Raw genomic sequence first — 13,172 nt, 5'->3', positions numbered from 1 at the left:
CGCGGTTAGGCCTGCGCCTTGCATGGTTGCTCTCTGCCATTAATGTGTGTGAAAACTGCAAAGTGCTCTGGATAAAAGCACTGTATAAATGCAGTCCGTGTCCATTAAACTCATCCGACCATTTAGTGAACGTTCGTATCCCGTATGGAAGTGCATTTGCTAGATTTCTCCGCTCATTTAATCAAGCTTTTTGTCCCCCATCAGTCTCTTGATATAAGAAAAAACTGCATCAAAACACAACAATTTCAAGACTTTTATTTTTTTCCCAGAACATTCATCCATAGTGGTAAACATACTCTGTAATAAAGGTTGTTGCATGTAACATTTATTGGTGGCCCAGGTAGCTCAGAAGAAGTGCAGTATGTGAGGTAAATAGCAATTATTGTAGCTTTGTATTTGTGCTTATTCAGCCTCAGCAGCTACTCAGCCAAGCAATACATGCTCGCTTTAGTCTAAGCTAAGATGCTATCATAAAATAAAGCTCTATGTATTTAAAGTGCAAATATTTTAGTGCTAGTGCAATATTTACTACTTGTTCAGCTCCGACGATGAGATTGCCAGGTCTTGGTTAATGAGAAAAATGACTCCCATTGTGCCAGAGGGTTACTAACTAAGCATGGCACCCGGATACAGGCAATTACACTCGGCACAATCAAAACGTACAGGATTTTTATTTTCCCCATATAGTTGAGCAGATGATCCCGTCTCACCCAGTAATGAATGTGTTCACCCTGGCACTGGGTTTCTGGCTCAGACTGGAGAGCTCAGGAGCCACAGCGGGGGCCAAAATATGATCCGCACACACTCACGTAAACATGGATACTCATGACAGACTCTCTGATCTGATGTGTGCCTGATGAGTGATGATCAAGCTGCTGTTTAACCTCCGACAGATGTGCTACGCTCCTTAAGAAGATTGACTGACTGGAGAGACGAAAGGAAAATCATCCTAATAAAGATGTCACCCTTAATTTTACACAGCCTCGCTTCTTCTCTCTGGCAAATGAGCACATCTTGTCTGTGAGTGTTTTACTTTAAAAGCGATGAATTGGCTGCTATGGCGACAGTTTTTGCTGTCAAATCTAAAGTTGCATCCCCCCCTCTCTTGCTCTCCACTTTAAATCACCCTCGTAGCATTCGCAGGGATGTCGTTGCTGCTCTTCCTCCTTGTCAAACTGTTTGCGGGGCTTTTTGACGTCTCACCTGCCGTCTCGTCCTTGTTCTTGCGGAAACAGTAGACGCCATAGAGGCGGAATTTTTTATCAGGGAAGCCTAGGTGTCGGATGCCTGGCTGGGATCCTCCGCAGCGAGAGCGGGGGTTGACTATGGGGTAACGAATGCTGCCGTCCTCCAGCCAGCCGGCTTCGCAGCGGTCCAGGAGCTGGAACTTCCACGCAGAGTACAGCTGACCCACTTTGGCCACCGCTGAGCCGTCTCGAATGCAAGCCTTCATCGCCTCCGCATAGTTCACCTTCTTAAAGCGTTTGAGGAAGTACACTTTGCCTGAGGGGATATAGAGGGAGAGAGGATGCTTGTTGTAAGAACAACTGAAAAGGTGACAGAAAACAGAGCATTGTTCAGGAGGGCAAAAGGAAAGAAAGAGAGAGGAGTGAACGAGAGAGCGGAGCCCCCAGAGACAAGTCGAGCCCTGAGGGAAGATATTCTCCGTTTTCCCGGCTCCGCTGTCTGACTGTGTTCAGAATATCAAATGGTTCCAACAACCGTCCGGGCAGCTGCTCAAAATCGAAAAGGCAATGCTCAAAATTACTCTTAAAACGCTTCCATTTTTGCTTTCATCTCACCTCTGGGGAGACTTCCTCGCTTGGCAGTATTAAAGAAATTGATGTCCTGATTGGCTGAGTTGTTTCAACTGAACTGAATCACAAGTTCTCCAAAGCAAGAAGCGAAGGATAAAGAAACCTAACCAAGAATAAAGAGGTTGACGGTTTCACCAAACAGCAACATCATGAAAATCACGTCCGCAACCTGAGGTTCGCACTTGGCTCAGCTATTGATTTTATGCTTGCTTGTGTGACTGCTGGCTATTAGAGAGGCAGAATATTGTCTCATATTTCCCCAGGGGACGCTCAGTAAATACCTTCCAGCTGGACTGAGCAACAGTATCGGTCACGACCACTGCTGAAGCCTCCTGCCCACAACAGACTGTCTGCAATAATTAACACACAGGGGAAGCCATGAGCAATCGTTTAAGGTTTCTGTCATAGCCTACTACCTTTTGTCCCTCACGGAGGAAAAGCACTGATTCTCTGCTCCAGTTTAGACTATCCCATAAATTGTTTACGATTCTTTGAAGAGCGTTTTCTTTTATCTAGATAATAAAAAACTATTTAGTTTTTACAATGCATGAGAAGTTTTCAATTCTCTTTCAAACTACAAAGAGGGACAGGCAGGATGGAAGTTATCCAAACTGCATTTTTTAAATTCCCTGTTAACCAATGGTGTATTATGTGTTTCACTAATATGGACAATGATTTAAATGAGTAGTTAGACACTTCTTGCCAAGAATTAGATGAGAAGGTCACTACCACTCTCACAGTGGTATCAATCTTCTCATCTAACGCTTTGCAAAAAAGCAAATAAAAGTATATGTTTTACTAGGGCTGTCAATCTATTAAAATATTTAATCATGATTAATCACACATTTTTTTATCTGTTCAAAATGTATCTTAAAGGGAGATTTGTCAAGAATTTAATACTCTTATCAACATGGGAGTGGGCAAATATGCTGCTTTATGCAAATTAATGTATATATTTATTACTGGAAATCAATTAACAACATAAAAGAATGAAAAATATTGTCCAGAAACCCTCACAGGTACTGCATTTAGCATAAAAAAAAAAATGCTCAAATCATAACATGGCAAACTCAAGCCTAACAGGCAACAACAGCTGTCATTGTGTCAGTGTGCTGACTTGACTATGACTTGCCGCAAACTGCATGTGGTGGCAAGAGAACCCTAGTATGACATGGTTGGTACCAATGGATTCTTTAGGTTTTCTAGTTTCATATGATGTCAGTATCAGCTCACTCTAGCTTTAAAACTGAGCCCGCTACAACCTAAAAATCGCAAGTTGCGTTAATGTGTTAAAGAAATTAGTGGCGCTAAAATAAATTTGCGTTAACGTGTTATCATGTTAACTTTGACAGCCCTAGTATTTACCAATATAACAAACTATTCCTTTCATAACCAATGATCTAAAATTGATTATCAAAACACTGATTGCCGGTATCTTTCAACAGTAATCAAGTGATGGAGTAAAACCTTTTATTACACCTCAACGTCTCCTCAAACAACGGTTCGTATGATATCTTACGAAAAGTTTTTCCTCAGTTTTACGGAAGTCACATGACAAAAACTATTATTTAGGTTTAGGAAAAGATCATGGTTTGGGTTAAAATAACTCCGGAAGTGTTACGTGACAAACAAATCTACATTGACTTCTGGTTTCACACGGGGTACGAACAGCGCTCTCCTGGGCAAAAGTCCTATGTTTTTTTTACCCACCTATACCCCCCTGACCTTCTTCCCATGTGGCCTTTGACGCTCTTTATATTTACTGGTTCATGATTATGTAGATTACGTAGTAATTGATTTTGTGGGATATATACGAATTACAGTGCATTACTTTTTGTAGGTATAGCTACGAACGGTGTATGAGAACAGCCTGACATGTTTGACTACACCGACACTACAGATAAGTTTCATGATGCAAGAAACAAACACAGCGTCTGACTTCCCCAAGTTTTGAGTCTGTGAACCTGGAGGTGTGTGACGGAGACACTAGCACACTCCCTGTGGGGATGATGTAAATCAAAAGAACTGGGAGATGAAAGGCGATGCTCGGCACCCAGAGGACACTGTGGCACCTAGCAGGGCCGAATCGACACACGCTGATCTAAATCCAATGGCCTTAGGCTGGCGAGATCACAGGCAGAGATCAGAGACATGGGCCTATTATTTCCCCACGGTCCAACACTCATGATGTATCCTCTTTCTATACAGTAGCACAACAATCCTGCTCCGCCACCGTCTCGTTCTCTTCCAATCAGATGCTGCATGTTTGTATTTATTTGTATGATCATGTAGATGGACTACAAAGTGCTTCTGATCTTCAGATACACACAAGCCTGTGCACACAACTATGTACGCCAACCCACGTCTCTCCCTCTGTTTCTCACCATTGAGCTTGGAAGTGAAGCAGAAAGCATCATAGCGCTCATCCTCCTTGTGCCTGTAGCCATAGTTACGCACGCCAGCGGGGTTGTCCTTGCGGCCGCACTGGTCTCTGGGATGAGAGATAGGGTACTGGACTGAACCGTCCTCCAGCCAGCCAGCATTGCACCAGTCTAGTCCCTCCAGCCAGGCCTGTGGAGGGAGATAATGTACGTCAGCGGGTCATACTGAAGGATTAAATACATTATTAAGAGGTTTATCTCTTCTGACATAACTCCATTACTCTGAACTTTAATGCATATGTTTTTTTTAAATAGGAGGATGGGCCTGCAGTAAAATGTCTGGACTGGTCATATACATATTCTGAATTTCAGACTTACTGCTGCTATAAAGCAGTTTATGACTGAGGGTTGTAGCCAGTAGGTGCATTATTACAACTAAAGCCCCGTTTCCACTGCAGGAACTTTCCCCCAGAACTAAGAACCTTTTGAGGAACTCATTGCATTTCGACTGCAGGGACCAGGGTCTAAATTAAGTTGGAGTTGGAGTTTGCAGGGATAACCGTCACTGATTAAAAGTTGGGCTGTCAAAGTTAACGCAAATTTGTTTTAACGCCACAAATTTCTTTCACTCATTAACGCAATTTGCATTTTTTAGGTTGTAGCGGGCAGTTTTAAAGCTAGAGTGAAGATACTGGCATCATATGAAACTAAAAAACCTAAAGAATCCATTGGTACCAATCATCCCATAATAGCTTGTCGTGAAGGAGGCTAAATAACGCTCCAAACTTGCACCAAATTTTGGCAAGATAAAACTGGCATGGCCATTTACAAAGGTGTCCCTTGACCTCTGATGTGAATGAAAATTGGTTCTATGGTTACCCACGAGTCTCCTCTTTACAGACATGCCCACTTTATGATAATCACATGCAGTTAGGTGGCAAGTCATAGTCAAGTCAGCACACTGACACACTGACAGCTGTTGTTGTCTGTTGGGCTGCAGTTTGTCATGTTATGATTTGAACATATTTTTTATGCTAAATGCAGTACCTGTGAGGGTTTCTGAACAATACTTGTCATTGTTTTGTGTTGTTAATTAATTTCCAATAATAAATATATACATACATTTGCATAAAGCAGCATATTTGCCCACTCCCATGTTGATAAGAGTATTAAATACTTGACAAATCTCCCTTTAAGGTACATTTTGAACAGAAAATAAATTTGTGATTAATTGCGATTAACTATGGACATGTCTCCTTGGTAGTGATCTGTGCCTTCTACCCTTGTCATGTCTCTCATGTCATGACAAACATTTGAACCACAGGAAAGGCATGAACTCACCTTGTGCAGTTGAGAGTGAGAGGCCAGAATGGCGTCCTGTTGTTTGCAGGCATCCTCCCCCTGATGGTAGTTAAGCTTATAGCGCCCCTCACGGGGGTAGTAGGGAAACACCACTCCTACAGGTGACAGAAAACAGACCTCAGACAGTGTGAGCCTATAAATGTTATGAATTTCACTTGAATCTCATGTGAACTGGTCTATCTCTCTGGCCAACACTTTATACAAGAGCCAGTCGAGCGTTAGAAATGTCAAAAGCTTGAACAAAATCCCTTCTGGTTGCATCTTTAATTCCTGACCTTCAAGGTCAAGGTTCACGAATCCCGTATCATCTTCCATGTCGTTAGTGACTTCACACTCAAAGCGCCCGTAGTCCTCCAGTGTGACATTTTGGATGATCACTGAGGCGTCACCTGGTCCCGCCTGCTCCAAAAACACACGGCCTTTGTACGATCCAAACACACGCTGCTGCCTGGGGTGATTTGACAGAAATGTAGAAGTATGTATTATTGGCCTTAAAAAAGGTGGACTTTATGTGGCACCCCTTACTTTATAGCCTGCTGAAAAGAGCAATGTAGGTTTTTATGATATATGAGTGGGTTCGTGAAAATGAAATACTACATTGTGAATGTGTGATGAGCATCTATAGTGATATAAATCGAAAATCATTCAGTCAAATCAACATTTGTTGGACTGGGCCCTCTAACTAACAATAGATACAAATCGATTGAAACATTTTACCTTCCAAGTGCCACAAAGACGTCCTCAAACTGCAGTGCATCAGTCACTTTGGTCCATTTAATCCGAATGCGATCAGGATCGATGTTCTCCGGCTCATGGTGGAACCTGCAGGGCAGAGTGATGGAGCCACCGCGATGTGTCACCACTTTACCAGGAGCCGTCTGCACAATCACCGCTCCGGTGTCATCCTCTGTGGGAAGAAAAGCACTAAATGATAATTATCTAACATTTTCTGTAATCTTGCTCGTCTGCTTTCTCACTGTTTTTATACTTTGCAAATGATTGATGTTTTATAACTCTTATGATTGTCATTGATACAGCACTACCGTCATGGACAGAAATCTATGTTTTGAATCATGCAACTTGATGAAAGAGGACCTATTATTCTCATTTTTAGGTTCATACTTGTATTTTGGGTTTCTACTAGAACATGTTTACATGCTTTAATGTTCAAAAACCCTTGGGCGCCTGGGTTAGCTCAGTTGGTAGAGCGGGCGTCCATATATTAAGGCTTGGTCCTGACCGCGGCGGCCTGGGTTTGAATCCGGCCTGTGGCCCTTTCCGCATCCACTCTCTCTCTCCCCCCTTTCAAGACTCTATCCACTGTCCTGTCATAAAAAATGGAAAATGCCCCCAAAAAAAAAAAAAAAAAAAAAAAAAAACTTTATTTTTCTCACACTTGTTGTGATATCACGGGCTGTACTCTTACACCGTTTGTAGCTATACCTACGAAAAGTAGGCACTGCATTTCGTATGTGTCCCAGGAAATCAATTTAATCGACGTCATTGTGAACCAGGAAGTATAAAGGGCGAGAAACGCTGTGTAGGGAGGAGGTCAGGGTGGATGGGTGGCTCCAAAAAACACCAGACTCTCCCAGGAGACCGGTCACGTAAGTTAGGCTACGCACTCCCGTATTTTAACCAAAATGTTGACTTATTTGTCACGTAACGTCCGTATTTAAGTAACGCCCCTTCAATGATCTCTACCTAAACCTAACCAAGTAGTTTCCTGTGAACACGGAAGTTTATTTTGAAAAGACTGTGTGTTTATAACGAGCGGAAATTTTTACATGTTGCTGGACATTTGTAGGAAAACGCACGAAAAATTAGGAATATCTTTTTGCAAGGTATCAACTGTTGGACATTACAACCTTACAGAAGTCCTGCCTGCACGTTTAAAGCATGTATGCATTTTTACTGTGGATTGAGTGTTTTGACACTTTCACAGTATTTATATAGCACCTAGACCTGCTTTATAATCAAAAAAGACATGGCAATCTCACTTTCTACAATATGGGACCTTTAAATTAAGGGTAAATAATAATAAAAGTGGTGGATACAAGCGAACGCATAAGGAATTCTCCATTGCCATGCGGTTCGCAATCACCCTCGACACAGCCAATACTTGTAACTCTTATTCTAATTGTAAAATCTTTGCATCTCTTTGTGAGGGATACGACGCGCAGTGAGGCGCCCGCAAAATAGAATAAAGCGTGTGCTGTTTATTTGTGCTGTCACATTAGTGACTCAACATCCAGCATATCAATAGTGGGGGGAAAGTGTTGGTCGCTCCTCTGCCCAGATCTATCACCAGATTACCCCTCTCCAAATTTAAAACCTCAACCTCTCTCAAGAGCAATTCACCAAAATGACCCCAGACTAATGGTAACCAGAGGCCTCTTCTCCTAATGGGCATTAACAAGACCTATTTGCATTTTTGGCAGACATTTGCTCAGACGCTGTTTGTGTGTGTGTGTGTGTGTGTGTGTGTGTGTGTGTGTGTGTGTGTGTGTGTGCGTGTGTGTGTGTGTGTGTGTGTGTGTGTGTGTGTGTGTGTGTGTGTGTGTGTGCCGACTAGCCAAACACTACACACACACACAGATGTGGTGTAAACATTAATGAGCGGCTGCAAGAGGTTTTCTGCTGTGTTGTGACCAGATAAAGGCACCAACTATTATCAATGCCAGCCAGCAATTAGTCATGTCACTGCTTACCGCTCTCTGCAAAGTTGTTTACCACCAGCAGTCATGAAAGCAGAGTGGTGTTTAATCAAAACTTTAAGAACCATTATTTCCCAACGCATTAACAGGCTGATGTTAAGACAAAGAACACCATGTTAACTGGTGACTCCTGCTGGTTATTCAGAGTGCCTGTGTGAAGGGGGGATCTTTTTAACGCATTAGCAAAACTTGCAATTTTTAGGTAATGCTCCAAGCTTGCACTAAATTTTAGTGAGGAAAAACTGTCATGGCCATTTTCAAAGGGGTCCCTTGACCTCTGACCTCAAGATATGTGAATGAAAATGGGTTCAATAGGTACCCAGGAGTCTCCCCTTTACAGACATGACCACTTTATGATAATCACATGCAGTTTGGGGTCAAGTCATAGTCAAGTCAGCACACTGACACACTGACAACTGTTGTTGCCTGTTGGGCTTGACTTTGCCATGTTATGATTTGAGCATATTTTTTATGCTAAATGCAGTACCTGTGAGGGTTTCTGGACAATATTTGTCATTGTTTTGTGTTGTTAATTGATTTACAATAATAAATATATATATACATTTGCATAAAGCAAGCATATTTGCCCACTCCCATGTTGATAAGAGTATTAAATACTTGACAAATCTCCCTTTACGGTACATTTTGAACAGATAAAAAAATTTATAATTCATTTGCGATTACCTATGGACAACCATGTAATTAATCGCAATAAAGAAATTTAATCAATTGACAGCCCTAATTATAACCTTTTTGGTCTCCTAAAAATGTCTCATTCAGCGTTTGGTTGTACTTAATTCCACCCTCTTGTGACACGCTTCAAAATGGCAGTCCACAAACCAATGGGTGACAACACGGTGACTACGTCCACTGCTTATATACAGTCTATGATGCTACCTGCCAACCACCTAAGCATCAAAAAGAAATGTATTTTGAGGTACTTTACCTAACTTTTTCCATTTTATGCAACTTTATACCTGCAATCCTCTACATCTCAGAGGGAAATACACTTTTCCACTCCACTATATCATTGTTGGAGCCATGTTTGTATTGTGTTTATTATATGTGTCTGTATATGAAGTAGTATGTAGCCACTAGTGGTAATTCCCCTTTTGCACAGTAGGTGGTATGTAGAGTACATGGAAAGTATGAATAGGTGAATCAGTAATCACAGACCAGGTGTGTTGTTTATCGGAAGAGACACACAGTTTTTGACCGTCATGTGTAGCATCCCATTGAGACATTTTTTCGTTTGCATGCAAACTCGCCGTCAACACTGTGGATGGACCTGATGGTGTACAAATAAATACACTTGAGTTACTTGGCTGTATGGACGTTTGGGAATGTGGATTATTCAACCGATATGCTACATAAAGGCGACGCGTCAATTAGGCAAGTACCGGTATAGCATCTCCTCAATGACTTGTAGGTTTCTTGTTTTTAATCCAATAGCTGTTACTAGTTGCAAAGTATCTGTAAGAATGTATACAAAGATTACATATAATGCATACGAGGAGTTCAGTCATTGGAGAATATCTTCTAATACCAGAGCAGATGTCTATTAACCTCTACATTGCAGATGAAATGGACAGCCAGGTCTCATGCAGTCGATTAATTTAATCCCTAATGTCATTAATTTTCTGAGTAGGTAAAATGTTAGGAATGTATTACAGTCCTCAAGTGAATACTTGGTAGTAGTGCTATGGGATATTAACATCTTTGATAATGTATTAATATTCTAGAGTTACAGCAGCGTTCGCTCCCAGAATACTGTTGGAAATACTGTGCGTGTTTCTGTGCATATTCCTAAATACAGTTTTAAAATCCTTCATTGGATTCTTTTGAAGGCTGGAGCTGGTTTTGCTCCTTTCTTTCTTTCTTTCTTTGGATCGTTAACGACAGCAGTTTTCCTGGTTTTAGAGGTGTCATCTCAATAACTCTAAGGTGACCTCTGCAGACTGTGTATCCTCCATATTTTCTAGCATATGCTGTAACAGCAGATCAGTGCATAATGAAGAGCTCCTGACTTTGCTTCTCTGAGCTATAAAAAAACCATAAACTATATAATATACGAAGTATATAATAGAAGTCAGCAGAGCAGACCGCTAGCAGCTAGCGACCTGATACTGCACCCACCTGTCACTCAAAGCAGCCACGCCCTCATTAGGCTTAACTCTAAAGGTACATGTCCACAGGGGGGGTTTTATCACGAGGGATTACCTCACTCCCCAGCATTGAACGCTTGATGGGCTGCTACTAGACACAAGACACTGGGCACCTGATTTGAACGAACGCTTTCCATCGTGGGCTGCTGCTCCCAGCTTTCAAACCGGAAGCACCATGGCGGCTCGTTTGGAAACTTTCTTCTCTTATAACACGAAATGAGTTCACCAAAATGTTTCTGAAAACATTTTATGCGAGAAATAAGCCATGCAGCTGCTGAATCAGTACTCAATACAGTCTTTATTTTGGATCGACAACGCTTAGTTTAAAGTTTCTAGGGAGTTTCCAGAGGCGGCGAGTCGCGCCGGACGCCCCTGATTTGCATAAAGTAGCCTAGACCTCAACTTTATGTGACACCCCGTCTCTCGAATCATGCCTCCACGCTACCAGAATGCATTGCATGGCTGTTTACATAGACAATTAATGGGAAGCTTTGAAAGGATGGAGGTACTGGACACGTACCATTAGCCTTAATTCATTTAAGCAAGTGAGTTCTATGAACAAATCCCCCCCCGACCCTCCCGGTTGTTATGAATGGAGGCTGTAAACATGTTTATTTCTGCTGTAGAGTTGGACATTTTAACCGTCTATGGGGATTGACTCGCTTTTGGAGCCAGCCTCAAGTGGCCATTTGAGGACCTCTAGTTTTTGGCACTTTAGCGTTGGCTTCATTCCTCAGCACCGGAGGTTGCCGCTTGTAGGACACAGGAAAGAAATATATTTTTCCTTACCGAGCACATGCACCACCTTCCTCCTTCCCTTGTCGATGTCAGCAGGCAGGGAAGTCACTGAGAGGGCAGAAGTCAGGATGAAAAGCACAAAGGACATTTTCCCAAAGGCCAGAGGCCGCAGCTGCTTTAAGAACTGTAGGAAGGGACACAACAGAGGATTGTGGTTATCACAGGTTAAACGGAAATGGAGAAACCAGACAGTTGCCTTACAGGGGCACAATCGAGACCTAAAAATACATAGGAGAAGAGTACCAGGGACAATAGCTTCACATCTTCAGTGTTAGAGACTGGGGGCTTAACTTAACGGTAGTGACAACATTGGTTTGAAAATTCTGGTAGAACTTACTGCACATACTGATTATAGACTGTTACCACACATATAATATATCCCATGCAACTTGGGGGGGGAAAAAACATATGTGTGTCCTGCCTCTCAGTCATGCTGAACCCCTACCAGAGAACTCATACTTTAGGTGTTTAAATGTTACCAAGCAAAACAAAGAGCAGCAGATAATTGATTGGTTCAGTTTTCTCAAAACAAGAAAATAAGGTTAGCCGACTGTGACTTGACTGTGTTCGGTTTGAGAGTCATGCTTTCAAGTCACAGTCTGCCACACAGCCGTTTTAAACAGCCTGCTGTGTAGCTCACAGTCACCGTATGAAAAGAGGAGATAGTCCTCACTGGGAACTTAAAGCTTGTTTGGCACTTTTTTTTTTAATCTTTTCTGCCAAGTGGCGGTTGACGGAAAAGGAAGTATTTGGAAAGTTTTGAGGGAAACAGGCTTGTCTCAGAGGAGGCCAACAGTAAACAAAGGAATATATGCAGACATGAAGCCATCACAATTACTGAAAGAGACTACAACACTTTCTGAAACTCTCATCAGAGTATGTGAACAATCTCCCCTGGCAGTGACCAATGGAGGATAAAATACTCCTGAAGCTACTGCTGCTTATTCTGGTCAAGTGCTAATTATCTTTACAAGCTCACTCTGGTTTATGGATGAGTGTGCAGTGGTTGCTCAGAGCACTGCAGTTGCGGACGTGTGTGCATTTTGACCCATGATGGATTGCAAAGCCTTGTGCAAAATGCAAACTTTCAGCACATAGGTACATGCTTAGATTGGGCTTCATTGTGGATGAAATAATGTCATCATAACAAAATACAGGAGTCAGTCTGTGCAGTATGCTGCAGCTGTGTGCACTGCTATCTGCATTGTTAGACCTGTGAATAATCATGTATATGTAACAGCACTGCTGCTGTACATAACGTGAACAGGCCCCGGTGAAGCAGAGTTACTAAAGCAGCCACTTTACATGCACATTGCACACTATAAACAGCCCATGCTGCATCATTTTTCTCAAGGTTAGTCCAATGAACATCCCCACAGTTCCCACGCAGCACAGAGAACTGCAGAGCAGAGCCGCACTAATGGAGCACAGAAGTGAACTTACCATGGCTATCACAACAGGATTAATGCCTGGATGGAGCAGATGTGCCGCTGCGCGCCGTTTAACTCCTCAGCCAGGCTAAATGTTGTTCTGCAGCAGCACTCACCTCTCTCCCTCCCTCTCTCTCTCTGTTCCCGGTCCCATCGCTGATCTCTCGCACTGCAGGGGAACCACCGGTGTTTGTGGGTCCCGCAGTCCTCCGATGACGCAGCACACATTTGACTGTGCAGGCTGTGTGGAGAAGTCAATCACAGCAAAGATTTCACACTGATTTAATGTTTGCGAATGTCTTATTGAAGCCCATTAGAGTGTCACTTATTGGTGTGAGTGTCACACAGTTTGCAGCAGTTAATGCAGTGAAATCTCATTAACTTTCAGGCGGAACATTCTTGCTATTAAAGACCAATTGAAATAATAGAAGTATTGAGACTATGACTGCCGATTAAGACTAATTCATGTCATCAAGACAAATCAAATTCGCCCAAACAACTT

At 42.4% G+C, this 13,172-nt stretch overlaps 1 protein-coding gene across 1 annotated transcript; it reads right to left on the bottom strand.

Annotated features, from left to right (window-relative positions):
- Positions 1-240: 240 nt before the first annotated feature.
- On the bottom strand, positions 241-12,833 carry hapln4 (hyaluronan and proteoglycan link protein 4). The gene is made up of 7 exons (XM_074635634.1): positions 12,684-12,833; positions 11,232-11,364; positions 6,278-6,467; positions 5,836-6,008; positions 5,540-5,655; positions 4,202-4,388; positions 241-1,503 (listed from the first exon to the last, which is right to left on the bottom strand). Exons 1-7 carry the CDS (start codon positions 12,684-12,686, stop codon positions 1,118-1,120), a joined length of 1,188 nt encoding a protein of 395 aa, XP_074491735.1. The 5' UTR covers positions 12,687-12,833; the 3' UTR covers positions 241-1,117.
- Between the last annotated feature and the right edge of the window lie 339 nt (positions 12,834-13,172).

This window comes from Sebastes fasciatus, chromosome 5 (genome assembly GCF_043250625.1).
Source record: "Sebastes fasciatus isolate fSebFas1 chromosome 5, fSebFas1.pri, whole genome shotgun sequence".
NCBI lineage: Eukaryota > Metazoa > Chordata > Actinopteri > Perciformes > Sebastidae > Sebastes > Sebastes fasciatus.
Note: the sequence above shows the minus strand (reverse complement) of the source record. Positions and strands in the feature narration are given on the sequence as shown.